This window comes from Nipponia nippon, unplaced genomic scaffold (assembly GCF_047370975.1).
Source record: "Nipponia nippon isolate SJK-2023a ecotype South Korea unplaced genomic scaffold, ASM4737097v1 scaffold_4, whole genome shotgun sequence".
In the NCBI taxonomy this organism is placed as follows: Eukaryota; Metazoa; Chordata; class Aves; order Pelecaniformes; family Threskiornithidae; genus Nipponia; species Nipponia nippon.
This window is the reverse complement of record NW_028262358.1, coordinates 62631591-62651807: the sequence shown is the minus strand read 5'-3', so window position 1 is coordinate 62651807 and position 20217 is coordinate 62631591. Positions and strand designations below refer to the sequence as shown.

At 40.5% G+C, this 20217-nt stretch overlaps 1 protein-coding gene and 1 long non-coding RNA gene across 7 annotated transcripts in view; one reads left to right on the top strand and one right to left on the bottom strand.

Annotated features, from left to right (window-relative positions):
- Positions 1-407: 407 nt before the first annotated feature.
- Positions 408-6361, bottom strand: LOC148053337 (uncharacterized). Of its 4 annotated transcripts, none has more exons than XR_015708270.1 (3): positions 5833-6361; positions 4411-4500; positions 408-4317 (listed from the first exon to the last, which is right to left on the bottom strand). It is a non-coding gene; the product is annotated as an uncharacterized LOC148053337 (long non-coding RNA). The 4 variants fall into 4 exon arrangements; XR_015708267.1 differs by having other exon boundaries at positions 5905-6361; XR_015708269.1 differs by having other exon boundaries at positions 409-1109; positions 1879-4500; positions 5905-6361.
- A 6-nt stretch (positions 6362-6367) lies between these two features.
- PEX7 (peroxisomal biogenesis factor 7) overlaps positions 6368-20217 on the top strand; it is a 48073-nt gene continuing 34223 nt past the window's right edge. The window contains exons 1-6 of one of the 3 annotated variants that reach the window (XM_087774953.1): positions 6549-6629; positions 7810-7867; positions 9016-9142; positions 9391-9541; positions 14004-14081; positions 14390-14498. In XM_087774953.1, coding sequence (XP_087631079.1) covers positions 9081-9142; positions 9391-9541; positions 14004-14081; positions 14390-14498 — 400 coding nt within the window. In that variant the 5' untranslated portion in view covers positions 6549-6629; positions 7810-7867; positions 9016-9080. Of the gene's footprint in view, positions 6630-7809; positions 7868-9015; positions 9143-9390; positions 9542-14003; positions 14082-14389; positions 14499-20217 lie in introns of all 3 variants that reach the window. The other 2 variants (XM_087774952.1, XM_087774951.1) reach the window with 2 other exon arrangements.

Here is a 20217-nt window from a genome sequence, read left to right as displayed (position 1 = left end):
GGTTTCCTGGGTTCACCCGGCGTTGGCCTGTCGAGAACAGCCCAGCGTTTGGTCATCGGCAACGATATTTCTTCACGGAAGAGCAAACTAGTTGGAATAACTAGCACGTGGCCAAAAGCTGGGCTAACTTCGTAGGGGCAGGCCACCCAGTCGAGGAAGAGGAAAACGTCCTTTGACATCTGAAACAATACGTACTATGAAGGGAGAACCCCAAACTTCCAGATTATTGGCAGGTCAAGAGTGAATCGCCAAGGAATTCAAAATGGATTTGAAAAGGAAATGACATTGAGACCTCTGCAGTCTGCTTTTTGAACAGAAATACTGTGAAACTGGATGATTTATTCAATATTTTTTTATTAGGCACAGGAGAAAAGAAGGAAAAATAGAATTATTATACATATTATTTATATATTATTAGACATACTACTCTACATATTTATAGTTATGTTTCTATGTCCTATCAGTAGGTTCATCCTGTTAAAATTGATCTCGTTAAGGCTAATCAGCTTGTCCGCACGAAGCTTGCTCCTGTATCATTGTTTTCCATGACTTCTGTAGACAGAGGATCAGTTCTGGAATAATTAGAAAGATTAGTCACTGCAGTACCTTCAGTAGCTCTGTTTGCTTTTGCCTTCAGCAGTCCCCTTTTTCGACGAGATACGCCTGGCATTTGCTTCTGCTGATAAGAAATGGGTAAATGGGGTGGGAAGATGACAAGCAAACTAAAGACTAATTTACAGGGAAAAGTTAATATTTGCTAATCTGCCAGATACAGTAGGGTACTGTTCCTTGCCACAGTCTGAATGGCAATCAGTGTTTTCCTAAATAATGTCGTTTTCCACAAAATGCAGAATCAGTGTTAATCCATTCAGCATTGCAGTTACATCACCTTACAGGAAGCAAGAACAATGTGCCTCTGTTGTTCTCGAGAACAGCCCGTGTTTGTCAAGCGCAGAAGGAAGTCTCAGACCGAAGGGAGACGGAAGCAGCATGCTATTCCACTTAGCGTTACTCGCTTACGAGGCTTCCTTCGTTATTAGCACCGTGTCTGTTCCAAATTCAAGATAGTTTTTCTATTGATTTGGCTGGGAGTGAGGTTGGGCCCTAAACTGGGGGGGGAAAAAAATCAAAATGCTGTTGAATAACTGTTGTGGTTTAACCCCAGTCGGCAACTAAGCACCACACAGCCGCTCGCTCGCTTCCCCCCGTGGGGTCGGGGAGAGAATCAGAAAAAAAAAGTAAAACTTGTGGGCTGAGATAAAGGCAGTTTCATGGGACAGCAAAGGAAGAGAAGCTACTGCTACTGCTACTACTAATGAAAGAATAAACAAAACAAGTGACGCACAAGGCAATTGCTCACCACCCGCCGACCGATGCCCAGCCTGTCCCCGAGCAGCGATCGCTGCCCCCCGGCCAACTCCCTGGCATGCTTATATACCGAGCGTGACGCCATAGGGTATGGCGTAGCCCTGTGGCCAGTCTGGGCCAGCTCTCCTGGCTGTGCCCCCTCCCAGCTTCTGGTGCACCAGGCAGAGCATGGGAAGCTGATAAAGTCCTTGACTGGTGTAAACTGTACTCAGCAACAACTAAAACATCAGTGTGTTATCAACATTATTTTCATACTAAATCCCAAGCACAGCACTATGCCAGCTACTAGCAAGAAAATTAACTATGCCAGCCGAAACCAGGACAATAACAAACACAAATCGCTCACGTTTTTATAAAGTGAAAACATATCTTTTAATCTGTTAACTCTTTGAAGTGAGTGATCAGACATTTGGGAGCTCTTGTGTTTTAATGTTCGATTAGGGGATAATAATTCAAAGGATTTTTTAAAAACCAAAATAACAACCCCTTTGTTATCAGAAGTACGCTTACCTCGTTCACTTGTTTCTCAAGTGCTGTAAAATTAACATCTTTAGCACCAGACGGTTTGCACATAGTCACCATTCAGTCTCGCCCTGTTCCAGCTCTGTTTTTTCTGACGACAAAAACTTGTAACAAGCAGTTAGCTGTGAATTTGTTGAAGTAATGACCCTCTCTTTGTTCTATGTTTTTACAGCGATATATCATTGGCCTCTATGTTTAACCATAATTTTAACATGCAAGAATGTGCCAACTGTATTAGTTGCAAATATAAATGCAATTTTTGAAGAGTGACAAACAGCATATGACAGATGCCACAGGCTTGATTTAGCCACTCTAGCGTAAACAAGATGCAAGACCCAAAAAGGTAGTTCCAATGTCCCCTGATTTATAGAGATGAAATTTAAAACATATGTGCATTTAACATAACTCTGCCCAAATTGTATTTTTCATGTATTATGGCCATCAGTGTCCAGTAGAGGGACAAAAATGATTCTAGAGTAATCTGCATTTTGAATTTTGTTTATGGTAGTGCTGATGGATTTTATAGAATGGACTAAAATACATTGCTACAGATACTGGGTTTAAAACGGATGCTGAATTTCGTCCATACTTTAAGGCCCTCTTCTTTAACTACAGAATAATATATAGGAATGAGAGATTGGAGAGACACTGTAAACTCTTCACTGATAAGCAGGACAAAGAAGTTTGCAAGTGTAAAGTCCAGTATGCTTCAATTATGGCTGTAAAAAAACCAAAAGAACGTAAAGAAATTTGCAGATATAAAAATCTGAATGAGATACTGAAAGTACATAAACTAATGCAATACCTGGAAGCTTTAGACCAGAACTCTCACAAGCAGTAGAAATTATTAAACTGAAATAAAAAACTTGTTTCTCAAAATTGTCCTAAAAAGTTAGACTAAGTATATCAGTATAGACAATCAGAAGTAGCCTTTATGTTCAATAGAGAGAGGGCAATATTTTGTTATGAGGCAGTCAGCTGCCACTCTTTAAAAAGTGGTAAATCTATGATTACACTGAACATTTAAAGCAATATCTAAGTACGAAGGGGCAGGTAAAGAGAGACCGGTGGCCGTTGTGTAGGGATGCAGCTGATCATGGAACAGTAATAACATGAGGAATCCGCTTACGAAATTATGGCACGGTGCGCATAAAGGGCAGTCAGCAGAAACGGATGGAGCAATGTAGATGCATCTTGGGGGATGGATATTTCCTCGGTCAGGAGTGTCCTTGGAGCCCTCGTCTTGCGAGCATAGTGAAGAATGTGCACTGTTCTTGCTTCATACCCTCTTTCCCCACAACTCTCATGCTTCTTTCTAAATTGCCTCATCTGGATCTTCCTCTGCTCCAGCATCATTCCCTCCTCTCACTTCTTTTGTTCTTTTAAACTTCCAGAAAAGTCTCCACGCTAACTGCCTCTTCCTTCCAACTTCCACAACCCTCACTTTTCCCATATGAGGGGAGCCTTTTCCCTTTGGATTCATTCCTGCAACTCCCTTGGTTACTTTCATTTGTTTATTTTCACTGTTGCCAGTTTTGCAGTCTTATCAGGAACCTTGGGACACAAAATGCTTTTCTTAAAGCTTCAGCTCATACAGCTTTATGACTGTATGGGAATTTCAGCTGGGAACATCTCCACGTTTCTATTAGTCAATAAGCATTCACTGTTGAAGAAAACGTTGATAGCATGAAGCCTAATGAATGGCTCAATAATAAAAGGCAGAAAAAAGTTTACTGCAGTCCCAGAGTATTTTCAGTGTTTTAAGCTGCCTGTCCTTGCACGTGGGGGAATAGCTCACAGCCTGCTTTCTCTGGTAGAAAAGCTCTTTTCACAACTTCTTTAAATACTTGGACTCGAGTCTTCCTGATAACTGTTTCTGCTGACCAGCAAGGGTTTTGTAAGGATTTGTGTATGCAGCAGTGATAGTTACCAGCCCAACTCGCACCTAAGCTAGCTGTCAGCCAGCAAGATGAGGAAATGACGGGCGTGTGTTTCTAACACAACAGGGCTCAGCGGACTGAAAAGAAGGTGAACTGTATGTGGAGATTCTGCTGTAAGCATCCAACTACCTATTCTAATGTTAATGAGGGGTATGATTGTGACCTGAGCTCAGAGAAGTGACTGCAGCATAAATATAGCCTAAAACACACATACTAAGCAACTTTAATTTGTTTGATTCATTGAAGTGATTTTGGGTTAGGAAAAAAAATCTCAGTGTAGTTGGGGAGTTTTTTCCTAGAACTGAGGGCTCTCACTGTTTACGTGGAACATGGCTGCCATCTGCCGCTGCAGGCAGGATACGTCTGTCTGGTGTTTGTCGGTGGAAAGAGCTGGCTGGTAGATCATTCGGTTTCAATAGCTGCATATAAAATGCTACTGCGATTGGTGGTCCTTCAGGTTTCTTGAATTTACTCAGCTGCCCAGGGGCTGAAGAGGAAATACAGTCATGTTTAACAGTTTGGGGTTTTGGGCCCTTCTCTCTTTGCTTGTAAAACAGCTTTAATTTCTTTGTTATTCTACCTTGAAATCTTCTGTGCAAATACTTTCACTTGACATATTATTTTGCTTCCTACTTCTAAGGATCTTCAAAATCTGAACTCACAAGCTTTCCTGTGGGGGAAAAAAAAAAAAAAAGTTTTGGGAACTAGTCCTTCTCTCAGGACTTCCTTGTAACCTTTTATCCGCTTCTTGATCTTTATGTCTACAAAAATTCTTTTAATCTGTCTTTAATACAAAGCTGGGCCACTGATAAGAACTGCTTCCTGTTTGCATAACCTCTTTGTGGAATTTCACTTATTACAAAAGATCAACCAGATTTGAAAATGCACTTGATGAAACCTTTCCAACACTCTGATATATCAGTGATAATATTGTCTATAGAGGAACTGGACTTTACACCATCAAGCACTCGACTCCCAAGCAACACCTTGCAAAGGGCTGTGTCTAAATTTACTTACTGCACCACCGCGGTGGCTGTCTGTCTTCAAATGTTGTTATTGACATCCCAGTCACAAAGGGCAATGACTTTAAAAACACTCAGTAAATTGTCTTGTAACTTGAATTTTGAAAAGATCCATCGATTTAAAAAGATTCCACAGAGGCTAAAATTTGTGGAATTTGGCCTGGAGCAGACAATTCAGTAAGGTATTCCTTTGCCCCAGGGTTAAAAAATCTGATCTCATATGATGTCTGTCAATATATTACACCTATAAATTGCCAGTTGTGAGGCTTTGGGAGCTGCTGTGATAATCCAAAGGATACATTAAATTGAGCTTCATTTGCACTGAATTTGGATTGATTTTATTCTAAAATCCTGGAGGCTGTTTGATAAACATGTTTGTTTTCATTTTTACCACGAGATCAAACAATTAGTAGAACTGTTTAATTCAGCGATCTGCATTTGAGTGCCAGTTTAAGCAATTAGACATTTGTGTGGCTTTACAATAGATTTTTAAGTTAAATATAAGGCTGAATAGCAGGAATACATAACTATCGTCCAAGCTCCATGATGTAACCTTCATTAAATCATCTAATTTGCCTTTGCTGTACCTTCCTAATGAGCAAAATACTACTTTTGTATTTTCATCTCTACACACAGATGGGTCATTGTAACTAATTAGGGCAGTCTGTGTCCAACCGGAATAATCTGTGTCTGTTTTTTAAAGTCCTGTATATCACACACAGGATAGAATATAACAAAAGCTGCAGCTGCTGCTCTGCCCAAATATTTATTTTCTAAGCCTGAACCACCTCCCCCCTTCCTTTCAAAGGCAAAATTCCCACTGACTTAAAACGGAGTTGTTACAGGTGTAAGAAAACTTGAGTTTGTTCATAAAAGGACTTCCATAAAGCATACTTGCATCACAAGAAGAACGATAAAATACACAGATCTGTTCAAGAAAAGGGCTTTTTAAAAGGAAAAATGACCGGTAACGTACATACTTATACTATGATTGAAACATCTCATGTATTCAAGCTGATGCATACACAAGGAGCTGATGATCTCCTTCTTACCGGAAGGTTATTTTGCAGAATTGTTCATCATGAGAAACGGGCAGCGAGTGGTCAGAGGCCTGGTCTGGGCCTGATGACCTTTAATTACGAATCACACTGGGGTACGTGTGACAGCCTAACAGTATCAAGTAATAAATTTCCCAGCAGGCCTTCCTAAGCTTGCAGCTTTCCCCTGAAGGGGTCAGAGGACAGGGCCGCAGCGGAGGGATAAACCACAGAGGCCCAAGGCTGCAGCCAGCACCCCTGCAGCGTCGGTCAGAGCGGGACGCGGCGGCCTCTGGCGGCGGTCGGCAGAGCCAGGCAGAGCGGGACGGCCACCCAGGGCCAGCAGCGCTTCCCCTAGAGCCCGGGGGGGCTCTGAGGCGGCAGCGGTGCCCTCCCCAGCCGGGCCCGCCGGTGCAGCCCAGAGGGACGGGGCTGGCGCGGCCTGCCACCCTCACAGCCTCCCGGGCCGCCCTCTGCCATCGCCAAAGATGGCGGCGGCGGCGGCGCCGCAGCTTCAGCAGCGCCCGGCGGGCGGGGCGCTTCCCGTGGGGCCGTGCGTGCGGCGGGGGCGCGGCGGCTCCTCAGCGCCTCGGCCGGGGCCCGGGCGGGGGCCATGGGGACGTCGGGCGGCGGCGCCGGTGCCCTGCGGTTGCCCGGGCTGCACGGCTACGCAGTGGAGTTCTCGCCCTACTGGCCGGGGCGCGTGGCCTGCGCCGCCGCGCAGTACTACGGCATCGCAGGTGCGGGCGGGGCCTCCGCGGCGGGGGGCGGAGGGAGGGGGGTAACCGGTAACGTACGTTCCCCGTGGCGGCGCCCGGCGGGGGCTCGCGCGGGGCTGTCCGGAACGACAGCCGGTGGCTGCAGAAGCGTTTGGGGATTTCCCTTCCCGTTGCTTCTGTTCTGCTTGGGCGCAACGTCTCTTCTCTGTGAGCGGGCTGGGGCAGCAGCCGAGCAGGCGCCCCCCGCCCCCCGGGTGCCTGCCTCCGCCGCCCCCCCCCCCCCGGGTGCCTGCCTCCGCCGCCCCCCCCCCCCCCGGGTGCCTGCCTCCGCCGCCGCCCCCCCCCCGGGTGCCTGCCTCCGCCGCCCCCCGCCGGCCGGGATCGCCGCCTTACGGAAACACACACCCGCTGTTTTGGTGGTGTTTTTCACAAGACCCTCTCAGAGGAGTGCTGGTTTGATAGGGTCGAGAATAAATATAGTAGGGGAGACATAGGCAATGTGAATGACGTGTCTGAAGGTATTTTCCCCTTAAAATTTGAACTCTTCTGGTCTCAGTCACTGGGTGTCCGGGCAGGCCCTGGCGACCCCGCCGTCCCGCTGAAGAGGCAAGCTGAGCTGTGCTCAGCATTGGGGCCTTTTTCATTTCCAGTGGGAGTCCTGCTCCTGAAAGCATTCATTTTAAATAAACTTTCTAAATGTGGAATTACTTCGACGATGTCCCAGTCATATGGGAAAGCAGTACCCACGTGTGTTTCCTCAGAACTGAATTACTTGGGGTTTTTTTGGTGAGCTCTGTTTGTATGACTAGATTCGGGGGGGGGGGGGGGGCGGCAAAGTTTTACGTCTGCTGTGTTATCAAAAAGATAAAAAGGAACCCTGTGCTGGTACATCTGTAATGTGAAAACTCATGAGGAAAACCCACTTTTATGCTTTATAAGCGAGTTGCTGCTTTTCCAACCTCACCTACAGGTATACTGGAGTAAAAAAACAAAACAAAACGCCCAAAACAATTTGATGTAAATGAATTACTGTTTTAGAGAACATGAGACAACAAGATGTTTATTTATGCAACTAGTTGTTTGGCCTCTTAAAGTTCAGATGCCCTTTGTATTTGCACACTGGAGCTACCTCAGAACGACAGTACTGTCCTTTAGCATGGGGGAACTAGTTGTGATGCTTTATTTTATTTTGCTGGTTTAGGTTGTGGAACTCTGGCAGTGCTGGAACAAAATGAAGCTGGGATTGTTCTGCTCAGGAGGTAACACAGGTTTATGTTTTATTTTTGCAAGATAAAAGCTTATTATGTACCTGTGAGTATGAGACACAACCCAAATATTTTGGGTTATTGTTAGCATAAAAAGTATTGTATCCATGCTGTAGTATGTACTGAATACATGTCTTTGTATTTATGTACCAATGAATGTATTTGTATTACATACAAATGCTAGGTTTACATTTTGTTATAGGAAGTAATGTGGATTGTACCCTTTCTGTAGTGTAAACCATTTTATAGAAAACTGACAACGTAAATTAAAAGCAGCCTCTCTGCCCTAGCTTGAAATTAAAAGTTTTAGCTGTTTAGGAACAGTGCACTGCCACCTAAATGTATGCCTTTATCATTGACTTATTTTTATGACTGAAAAGAGAGCAGGAAGCTGCATAAAGCTATGGAGGTCCTTCCTAGGAGATCTTGTATTATAAGGGTTTGAGAGGAGTTTGATTTGTGTTCTGGATGGGAGGAAGAGAACGGTTAGGAAGGAGGGGGTTTAATACTTGACTGTCATTGACCTAAAATTCTTTTAAAGAAAGTTTTGAAACAACAGTAGTTTAGATTAAGAGGGCTGAAATAGAAATGCTTAACAAATAGTTAATCATATTCAGAGAAACTGGTTTTAGTTCATAATTATAAAGCAAGACTCTTCGAAGCTGTTCAACACTCTGTCAGTTCTGCTAAGTGCTCTGGTTAGTACTGTTCATTTCTATGTTTCCAGTGACTCCACTTACTTTGTGGTAGAAAGTCCTGTAACTTCCTGCGCTATAAGCTATGTCATTTTCTCTATCGAAACATTCTGGGGGTGTGCCTTTCCCTCATTACTGCAGGGTGCCATGAAGTTTAAACTGAGCTTAGCTGAACCTTCAGTGAAAAGGGCGTAAATAAATTCATATTTACCATCAGATAACAGCACAGTCATTGATAGTTGTTGCAGAGCAACTAATATATGGTATCAGATCCCATATGATGAATTGTTGGTGTGTTGAAAGCCCTTTTAAGGGAGCGTAGAGATCTTTAATATGTTCATGACTGTCTTTCTGTTGGTTTTTCGTTGTGACTCAGCTTCCTAATGGTGTTGTGAATTGGATAGAGCTCTCCCAACACAAACAGTTTTATTTCTTTGTTTACCGCAGTTGTAACAGACAAAGGGCTCCTACCTCTGTAGCAACGTCCTGGAGAAACTAGATCAGACTGAGACATGGAGTACTTCTGTCTCTGTTTGCCTGGCAAGTTTAAGACTGAAATCAGATTTCATTCTCGGTGTGTGGAAGGTCCTTGGCTCATTTATGCTTTAACTTAATCAACCTATTCTGGCATACCATTGTAAAAGTTGACATTATAACAAGTAAGTTCCTTGTGAGGAGATTTACTGGAAGCTCAAATATATAAAAATGCTGTTTAGAATGGTAAAGAGGGTGGTTTAAAGAAATACTGTCTTTGCATGTAACTAGTTCAGACTTTTATGTTGTGCTTTCTCATGGACAAATATCTTCCTTGTTCCGATTTAGTTTTGACTGGAATGATGGCCTGTTTGATGTGACCTGGAGTGAGAATAATGAACACGTGTTGATCACTTCTAGCGGAGATGGATCGCTGCAAATCTGGGATACAGCTAAAACCAAAGGTCCCCTGCAAGTCTATAAAGAGCACACTCAGGAGGTAAACCAGGCAAACTTGAAAAATTTAATGGATGATCTAATGTTTGAATTATTAAAAGCTTTATTTGTGGACTTACAAAAGTGGGTTTTGTTGTCTATTTTTTAACTTTGGGTCTGTGGCTTGAATTTATAACTTAACATTATTTTGAATATGAAGTGAATTACCTGTTGTACATATTCATATGTACAATCATATGCTGTAGTAGGTACTGCTTAAGTACATAAATCTAATATGTTCAGAAATAGCATTTGTGGTTTCTTATAGGCTAAGTAATGATTGTGTTGCATTGAAAGTACTGCAGTCATTCTGTGATTTTCAGAGAGCATTATTGGGTAGGTCTAAATCAGACAGCTGATGTATATAGCAGTGTTATCCTTGAGGATATAGAGTGATAGACATTCTGCAGGTCCTTAGGACTTCTGTTGTACCTGGGAACTGCTTATCCTTTTCCATCCTAGCATCTGTATGATCCTACTCAAATAACAGTAGTCAAATATTGGGACAGCATGTGTTTTTTTAGCCTTGGTTTGATACCATTGCATTTGATTTTCTTAAAATCTCAGCTTCTTTATACAGTGCAATATGGGTAGAGAGAAATGTTATATTCATGTTCATAAATGTATTTGCATGTTTTTAAGGACATTTATGCTTTATTATATTTATCTTTCCCCAAGTGATTTTTCTACCTTTTTTTTTTTTTTTTTTCATGCTTTCCTTCTAACTATCCACTCACTTATGCCAAGTCTTTGAACTTTAGATGCAATCAGTTTTAGCCTGGATTACTGATGCTTTATCTAAATGACAAATCTGAATAAAATAACCTAGTGGATATATAGTCAATAAAAAATTATGGAAGAAATCCAGTTTTGTATTCACAAAGACCTCAAGATTTTTTTCAGATACAAAGCACAAAGCTGACTGGACTGCAGTCCATCTTCTGTACCTTGTTTCTTTGTAGTTTTGCTACTTTGATTTAATATAAATACTATGTAAATAAAGAATTTTGAGAGATGAGTTTGTAGTTATGATCAGGATTTAATGATAGTGTTCTAAGGCTGATAGTAGTAACAGAAAGATGTAGGCAAAGCATAACACCATTTTTTTTCTCTATCGGTTTCTCATTGAAATTCTGTCCATAAGTTTATTTTGGTTCTGCTACACCATCTGTTGTTTGTGAAGTAAACATTTCTGTGTCCAAGTCTTAGTTTAGCAGGTAGCATGGGGAGGTGGACGCATTCAACCATGAGTTAGAAAGACAGCACAGACCCATGGGCAGAGTGATTATTGTGAGATACGAAAGGTTTGTATTGATTATAAACTTGCATTAAGAGGTTAGATCTCAGAGGGAATATACCTAATAGTTTGTGGTAAACACTGGCAGACAGTGCTCTTTAAAATGATTGACTACCTTCCTAATCCTTAATCCCTGTCTGACATTTCTAATGACAATTTTGTCACTGCATTTTATAATATTTCTAACGCAAGATTGACAGGGATCTATTTCTTGTTTTCTAAATAAGGTCATTGTCCCTCCTCAAAAAGAATGTGCATTTTTAATGTAAAAGTGCATCTTTATTATCAAAGGACAATGAGTTTTATTCCAGCACTAACCAACTGCTGAATCTCATGAATAAATTAGTCTAATTTACTTTGGTTTTGATGAAGTCTCACTGGAATGTGAGACAATAGAATGCTTGAATTAAATTTGTCTTGTAAAGTGAGCCTGAACGTTTATTTTGAACTATTTTTTATGTTTTTACATCTTTTTTTCATCATTTTTTCATCTTGCCTGAGGCATTTCTTGCTGCTGTTTAGGCATAAACTAGTATTAATGTATTTTTATGATTGAAGATAAAGCACTAAAAGATTAACTACTAAGTTTTATGCTGCATTATTAGTCTTTCCCAATTGCTCAACACAGCTTCTGTTGAAGTGTCTGTAAATTTATGTTGGATGATAGCATGAAAAGGAAAGAAGAATAAAACTGAACCTTACATGGTTCTCCACACCTTCTTCTTTTCCTTCTCGTCCCATTACCTGGACCTGTCACATGCCAAATGGAAAATAGCTCTTGCTTTTTCTGAGCCTGTTGTCTGTTCTGTTTGTAATTCTTGCCTGAAGGAGAATTCGCCCAGGTCCCATTGCCTCTGATGCAGCTGCAGAGTGCTGGGCAGTCCCAACCATATCTGCCGTATGTACACAGATCCGTGTCACAGCGCATGTTCAACAGATCTGTGTGCTGATAGCTTACGAGTGAGCTGTAAGCCATATGTGCGCTTTGCCTTATCTGTGTAGTAGATCTGATACATCCCAAATATGTGGGGCTAGGTGAATTGTGTGACACAGGCGCATATTTCTCAGAGACATGTTTCTTTCTGGAAAATCTTGGACATGAATATGAGAGCCAAACACTTCAACTGAGCTGACTTCGTAGGGCTGTTGTATGAAGGAGGCATACTATGTAGTGATACATTTAGGGACATTTCCAAACAGCAACAGCTTAGGAGTTGAACACAGGCCATCACCCAGATAGAGGGGGAAGGAGAGAAGCTAATGTCTCGGGAGCCACTTCGGAGAATCGTGATGTCTTCCATTCTTAAAATATGAGCAGGTACTCGTGTGCCTCCTTTGTTATCCTTTTAATAGGAGGAGTCAGGTTGAAAGGGAGGGTGTTTTAATGAGCTGTAGTACTGGTAGTTAACTGACAAAAGTAGAAAAGCCAAGGGGTAAAGGCATGGTTTGGAAAAACAAGCAAAAGAATTAGCTCTCAGTTTGTTATTTGGCTTTTGTCAAGTACTGTCTGAGTGTCTTGTACATTTGGATTATAAGCTCCTCAAAGAAGGGAGCTAGCACAAAATGGTGCCAGAGCAATATGCCTTTCAGTAGATGGGAAGCAGGACATTGTAAAATATAAAAGGAAAGTTGCAGATAATGCGCTTTGTTTTTCTGTGGGCAGTGGTTGCCTTCCACTTATGGCAGATAAGAAAATAGATGACAACCAGTTAACTTAAGCTAGATCTAGCATAGATTGAAATATTTCTTAGGAAGGAAAATGCTCAGAAGTAGCTAAATGATACCTCAATCTCCTTTCTCATGCAGGACACCTTCCATAGAAGACTTTGGCTTTGCTGCATTTTTTTCCAGTCCAGCGTCTCTGCTTTTTTTTGTCTGGTGACACAGGTCCAAACATTTTCACCTTCAAAACAGGGTTGCTGTCATTTAATGCACAGTTCCACCTATCCAAGACAAACACAGCATCTAGTATGTTGACTTACAGATTAGATCCAGTGCTGTGCTAGAACTAGATTGTCCCAGCTGGAGTACAAATCCTTGGTGATTAGTGGCCCGACAGCTGAGAGCAGTGCCACCTACTATGGTAGGTAGTGGCCACATTTCTGAGAAGTGTCATGGAAGGTCTAATTGGGTCAGGAGGTGAAGCAAATAAACTGTTTCAGCTAATACTTATCCACCACCAAAATGGTTCATGTCCCACTGCAGCTTATTGAGCCATTTTGGTATGAGGTAAAACTAGACAGAACAGAATGCACCTTCCATCACGTAGATGAAGATACGGTGCATTTGAAGATGGAAGTTGTACATGTTCTTGAGACTTTCAGATTTGAAGATTTGAAGGAATTTGAAGAACTACCTTAGGGCATTTGTTTTCGCTGAGGCAGTAGAGCTGAAAAATCAGCAGTGAAGGATGGAGTTACGGTATCCTTGGTCAAAGCGGGGACCCACGTTAGAATAAACTGTCAGAGAAGAGGGAGCTTATTTCAGCTACACAGTGAAAAGCAATTTCTTAATAGCTGAAATGATTAGTCACGAGGGAAGTTGAATTTTTAATTTAATTTTATTTGTTTGAGGATGCGAATGGTAAAAAAAGAGTGTCATAGAACCTGGAAAAGATGAAAATCAGGAGTATTTTATGGTATGTATTTCTTATAAGGATTAGACATCATAAAAAAGCATTTATTGTTAGTCAGCTAAAATCTCAAAGTCAACTCCATAGTCAGCTCTGAAGAGCGATGGCATTCAGCTCTGAAGACAGATGGCATGCTAGCAATTAGAAACTAGATATTTGAATAAAATTGTATCAGAGATAAGAAATCAGTCTGAGTTACGGCTTTTTACAATGGTAGAAACTTGTAGTGATGGTGAGTCCATGTGGATTTTGTTACAACTTCCCCCCCCCCCCCCCTTGATTTTGGCCCATTGTTACTCTTTTGGATACTTTTCTAAGCCTATATGTACCTTCAGTGCCAGACGGAGATGTTAAATTTAACTTTTGTTCAGGTAAATGGCATTGTTGGCAGCTTTGTAGTGCTTGACTGGTGTGGTTTTTTAGCTGATTATGATACAATCTGCAAATCCAAGTCTATTTTGTGAAACTTTGGCTGACTAGAATCTCAAACTTGTATTCTAATGCTCTTTCTAAACTAGGCTGTTATATCATTTATAGGCATATAGTGTTGACTGGAGCCAGACTAGAGGAGAGCAGCTAGTGGTGTCTGGTTCATGGGACCAAACAGCCAAGCTGGTATGTTGGTTTTCTGCTGAAGGTGAAAAATGTGATTTGTTTTGGATCTGATAGTTGTTTGTGTTAAGAAACAGTATTGATTCACTTTTCCTCTTGACTTTTACACTGAGGCTGAAAAAATTCTGTTTTAACTGAGATGTTGCTTTATCCCTCAGTTGATATCAGTTTAAGTATACAAACGCTTTTTGTGATACACGATAAAAAAGTTCTTCTAGTCCTTTCTGTATCTATAAAGCTTTTTTATGTATGAAACCCTTTCCTTTCTTATTGAATGTGTACCTCAACGGTTTTCTTTTTACTTTATTCAGTGGGATCCAGCTGTGGGGAAGTCATTATGCACTTTTAAAGGCCACGAAGGGGTCATTTACAGCACTATATGGTCTCCACACATCCCAGGTTGTTTTGCATCTGCCTCAGGTAAACACGATGGTAAAGGGGTTCTCGCAACAAAAAAACCCTTGTATGGTATTGGATGAGTTTAGCACTTTGTCCAGCAGATGGTAGTGTGTGTCATACATAAAAACAGAAGAAGGAAAGATAAATGTATTGCTGCAGCTGGATTTGTAGGTTCTGTTACCATCTGTAAATCATCCTCTTGGCCATTTAAACAGGGATCAGCAGTTTTCTAGCAGGCACTTCACTGACCTTGTGGCAGTTTGTTCTATTATTTTATGTAGCTCTCTTCCATTCACCTCACTCTTGTTATTGACCACTAAATCATGTTATATGCTTTATTTTGTGTTCTGGCTTATATTTTTGTTCAAATTATCTCACGTGTTGGTAGACTGTTAGCTCTGTGACAAACATAGTCAGTTCCCGCTGAACTGGTTTAAGTACTGCTGGAGATCTCTGTGCCTTGTTGTTTGGGAAAGGTAATCATCAATTTTACTTTTCTGCTTTGGCCAGTGCTATGAGTCTTGCTGGTCAATACAATCATAATTGAGTGTACCTAGAGGGAAGGAGACCGTATGGTGAGGTGGCAGTGTTTTCCAAACACTGCTCCTGCCCCAGAGGCGCAAGGAGAGCTCTGGAATGAGAGCTGGAGCCTAACTGCTGACTGACTGGGCAAGGGGTGCTGTGAGCCACAGAGTTTCCTTGGGATATAGAGGGGCAGTAAAACACTGCCTTAATAGAGATATTGGTAGATTAACTCCAGTGGCTTAAATTTCTCTGATTTTAAGTCTTTTGGACTTCTGTACTGATTTAAACAGAAATTGTTTAGATCTTATGTCAAGAGGGTAAGCAAGTATAAATGTTTTCCCGTTACTGAAGTTAAAGAGAGACAGTGAGTACACACAGATACTGGTCTTCCCTGTTTCGTGGGAAGTTTGATGAAAAAGTGCACGTGGCTTCCATAAAATTTCAGTCTGGCTATTTCCATCTGACTCTGCTTGCAGAGTTGAAGTAGAATGACTAATAAGTTACATGTATTTGTTCTAATGTGCTTGGAAGCCAGATGCTGGTGCACAGATATTTCCAGCTTATTTGAAGATTCACTGAGGTTATGCTTAGTGAGGTACCTATCTAATAGGATGTGCAGAGACTTACAGGATTGAGCCTGTATGCTGTATGAACAGTTCTAATGAAATGCAGCTATATAGTACAAAATAGTAGCTAAGTACCATTTGGTCAAAGGTAAGTGGAGAAAACAGTGCTTAGTGTTTTTTGCAGATTCTAGGGGATGTTACAATCTCTTCGAAGTCCTGCTCAGGAGCCTCCCCTCTGTGGTAGTCTTACTCATACAAAATTTCTGACATCTTAGATGAACAAAAGGGCTTTACTGATCCAGCTAATTATTTCAAATTTGATTCTCTAGGCTATGAAGCCAAACTCTCTTCTAACACATTGCCACTTGAACAATTTTGGGAAACATTGATTGTTAGATGCTCTATGTGGTGGCACTTAAATTGGGTACAGCAACATACAATTGATCTGTTCTTTCAGTGACTCAGCGGGTGCAGCTGTGGGAAGTTTTGACTAAAACACTAAAGGGTTCCTATTCTTTTGTGAATTTTACTTTAACTCTTGAAAGGGACTAACTGCTGGAGCCTGAAGCTAATTGCAGTCAGTTTTCACCAATTGATGACTCCATAGAATTTTACAGGAAAACCAACATGCACAAAAGAAACAATATTTTTCTTCTGTAAGTACTACTCGGGTGTGAAATAAAAATCTTACACTGTAATGCTAGGTGTAAAATCATCAGGTAAGAGAAAACGAAATCTTCAAAATGATGATGAACTTTCTTATGGTTTCCAAAATAAAACATCTGGTGTGCTTCTAAATGAAATAACTTCAAACCAAAGATCTGGCGTAGAAATCATGACATGCCAGTGTGGAAAAGGTTTCATTGTTTGCTTTTGGTTTTAGTTTACATTGGAATTTTCCTGTGGTTTGATTAGATTACTTCACTACAGAAAATACATGTTGGGAGTTTTTTCTTTGGTCATCAGGACTGTGGGTAATAGAAGTACTCATGACCCTCTTGCTCTGGGTATAAATGCCATTTCCTTATTGTAAGAAAGGCATATCAGACAGTTTGTGTTCAGAGAGTTTACTTCACTGTTCGGTGTTTAATGACATTCTACTCTTGTCAGTCAAGATATGGGATGAAAGTCAGGTGGAACTGTTCAGGAGGCTGGGCCTCCTCATTTGAAACTTGCTATGATCCACACACTTTATAAGGATGACAGAAAATTATGGGACAGAAAGCTTAATTTCACTGATGACTGATCTTCTATTGAGCTGAAGTTGGAGCTGGAGAAAAACTGCAATCTCAACATGGTAGTACTGTGTCAAATTTACAGCTGTTCCCTTCTTTGATACGCTTGCTGGAAGGGTTGACCTGAAGTTTTGTGGTCTATTCTGTTGCAACTTTGTGTTGTCTTGAAAATTAGTAACTGAAAATGTGTCTGGAGGGAAACTTTTTGTACTTCCTTTCATCTCCCTTGTTTGTGTTTTTTTTGTTTTTGTTTTTGTTTTAAGTTTTTAAAACAATAGCTTGTTGAAGCGTATTGAAACATTCCCTTTTTGATGGAGGCTGGGCTGCTTTAGGATTGTAGTGTGCATGTTCCTTCTCTCTCTTGCCCCTCCTGTCACCCTTCTCTCATCCCACCTTACACATACTTACTCACAACCACGTACTTACTCATATCTTAATAGTATAAAGTCTTAGCACTTCAGACCAGAAATTAACTGTTTCGTGTTGCAGCATCTTCAATTTTGCATGTGTTAATAAAATGAGTTAGGTATGTTGTTAACCATAGATTGGAAAAAATGTCAGTCTTGAAATGCTTCCTATTTAACTAAATGTAAGTAAAGCAATGCACTTTTTTTTTTTTCTTCAGATTTTAAAGAAAATAAGCAAGAGGGGAGGAGGTTTAGGAACCTTTTGCATGCTTCACCCCTGCCCTTTTTGTGCCTTTATTTGAATCCACATAGATGCCAGCAGTTTAATTTCCAGTTAACTGGTTAGTTTGTGAACACTGAAAACAGAAAACCAAACACAACTGCAAGCCACAGTAAAATAGCTGCTGAGAAGGACCATTATGTGCCTCGACAACTCTTCCCTGAAGCTAATAAGATTAAATCTTTGCTTTTGGAATATGACTTTTTCTCCAACTACGATGAGACTGGAAAAAGAACACGAGTAAGGAAAATGAGAAACCTAAGACTGCAATATAAAGCAGTTGAAAGAGAATTTGATACTAAGTGTGGTTATTTTGCTTCATTAAGTCTTCGATCTGAATACATGCAGGAAAACTAAGTTTGTCTGCAGTGGACAATAAAATGCAATCCAATTACAGAAGATAAATATGTCTGATGCTTCAGTTAAATTAGCTTTTATTCAGCACCTAATACACTTCCATTTAACATTTACAGGGATGTGTGAGGTACTTTACAATGCTGTCTTCTTCATGTACTCTCATTTCTTCATCTGTACTCTCAAAAAGCAAGTAAATGGCTTATCTTGTTTTGTTTGAAATTGGGAGTTAATAGTAACAGAACAAACTGTTAATTCTGTGTGTGTAAATAACTGCTGTTGTGATGTCAGTAACAATTTCTGAGCTGATAAGATAAGCAGGACATTCAGGTGTACGTGCGGCACCAACCCAGAGCCCTGGAAAATGTCTGCCTTACACTGAAAAAAGAGTGATGTGGAAAATGTCGTTAAAGAAGTGACATAAATGTTTAACAGCATCTTCATGGCTAAAAGGGTTTAATGAGTCATTGTGTCATTCGCCCAGAAGGTATCTCTTTATTTATTTTTTTTTAAACCCAGAGAGCAAATTGCTGAGAAGCACATAAAGAAAGTGCCAAAAGCACACAACATTAGTATGTAACCAAACGTAAATCAGTTCTACTAAATGATTCTCCACAACTGCAGAGCAATAGGCCTTGCTCAGTCCTGTGGTATAAAGAAAGCATCCTTTATAGTATCAACTGTTTTTACTGCCCTTTAACAGCGGGAAGTAATTAATGAGTACCATTTTACTCTTATCTGCATAACTGTAGTATTCTTTGATACAGAGATGACACCGGCAAATGAAAATACGAATGTTTTGGATTTGACAAAGCCCAGATGTAGAATGACTGCTAGCTTTTATCTTTGCTACTGGGACCTCAGTTTTAATGCTGCATTCATTTTTAAACCATTACTACACTCCTTAAGTTTACTGACCAGGGCAGATACATAGTTCTCATAACATCTTAAACAAATCATGAATAAGGGAAAGAAGTATTTCTTAAATCTGCAAGATAATGTCTGTATTCATCAGTATTTAGATAGATTAATTGTATTCTTTGCTCAAAGACTTATTTTTCAGACTGGAAGCCCAGGGTGAAAAATTTTCTCATAACACAACGAGGTGTGATCATTTCCGAGAAATTTTTATTATGCTGACAAAAGTGTTGGGCAACTGTAGCTTTGCTGGTTTACAAATGAACTTGTAAATCCACCCTCCACTCTTTGTAAGCGCTTGCATTCAGTGCTAGACTTTAACATTAAAATTAAAAAACATTGTCTATCTTGTATTCTGTTTTATTGCCAGCCATGACATAGTGTAAGTTCCTGGACCAAATTTACAGATAGCCATGTGTAAGTTCCTGAACCAAATTTGGGGTTCTCAGGTCTTTGACTTCAGCTTCCTGAAGCTTCAGCTTACATTCCTGCTTCAGAAGTAGCACAGGGCAAAACAAGGAGCTGTTGGGGAGTGGGGCTTGCAGACAAGTAATGCCAAAGATGTTTGTGTTTGTTCAGGTTCCTAAAAAACTGAAGGAAATAATCTTCTGTTCTGCTATGGCAGTGATTTGTCATGAGTTCCAAAACACTTTACTAGAGGTTTGTATTCCATTACTTTGTGTGTGGTGTCGGTCCGCTCTTTGCTTCTTATGAGTTCTTTCCTGGTTATTTGCTAGTTGAATATGCAAGAAGAAATGCCATCATGAACAAGGTTCCAGGCTTTGCAAAACTTGGTCATTTTTGGAATCCAAATCCTCGAGGGATAAAAGGCTTCAGTTTACTGCATGGTACCTTGTGGTATGAATTGAGCACCTAGAGAGCAAACTGACTACAGAGTTACTGTGTCTTGTTGCAGTTTAGCTAAACTGCTGTTTATGCTAGAAGCTATTAAAATATAATTTACTTGTTTACTTTGTTGTGTCGAATCTATGTAATAAAGTGAGGTGGATGTTTTCATTTGCAATCTATTGCTTCAAGACATACCACCACAGTACTGAATTCATCGGAGTCTTGTGCTCGGTAAGCTTTACAATCAGCCTCTAATGTGCAAGCTGAAATACTTCTCGGGAAATGAGTTTGGCCCTCAATTTATAGTGCGTGCTAACCATAGTAAAGTATTGTATGCAGCACATGCTAGAATATAAAGCACTTTCAGGTTATAATATTTTATATTAGAATCTCATATTGTAAAATAATGGTTTAGTGTTGAGAAGAAAAACACAGTTAACAGTTTTTTACAGTGAATTAGTATGTTTTGGGTCATTTGGGCTAGAGTTGGGTATCTAGCAAATATTGCCATTTGCTGAAAAATGGTTTAATAATAAGTCATAGGTTAGGTCAATTTTGAAATAAAAATTTTATCCCAAGATTTATGTTTAATCATCTTGGAAAACA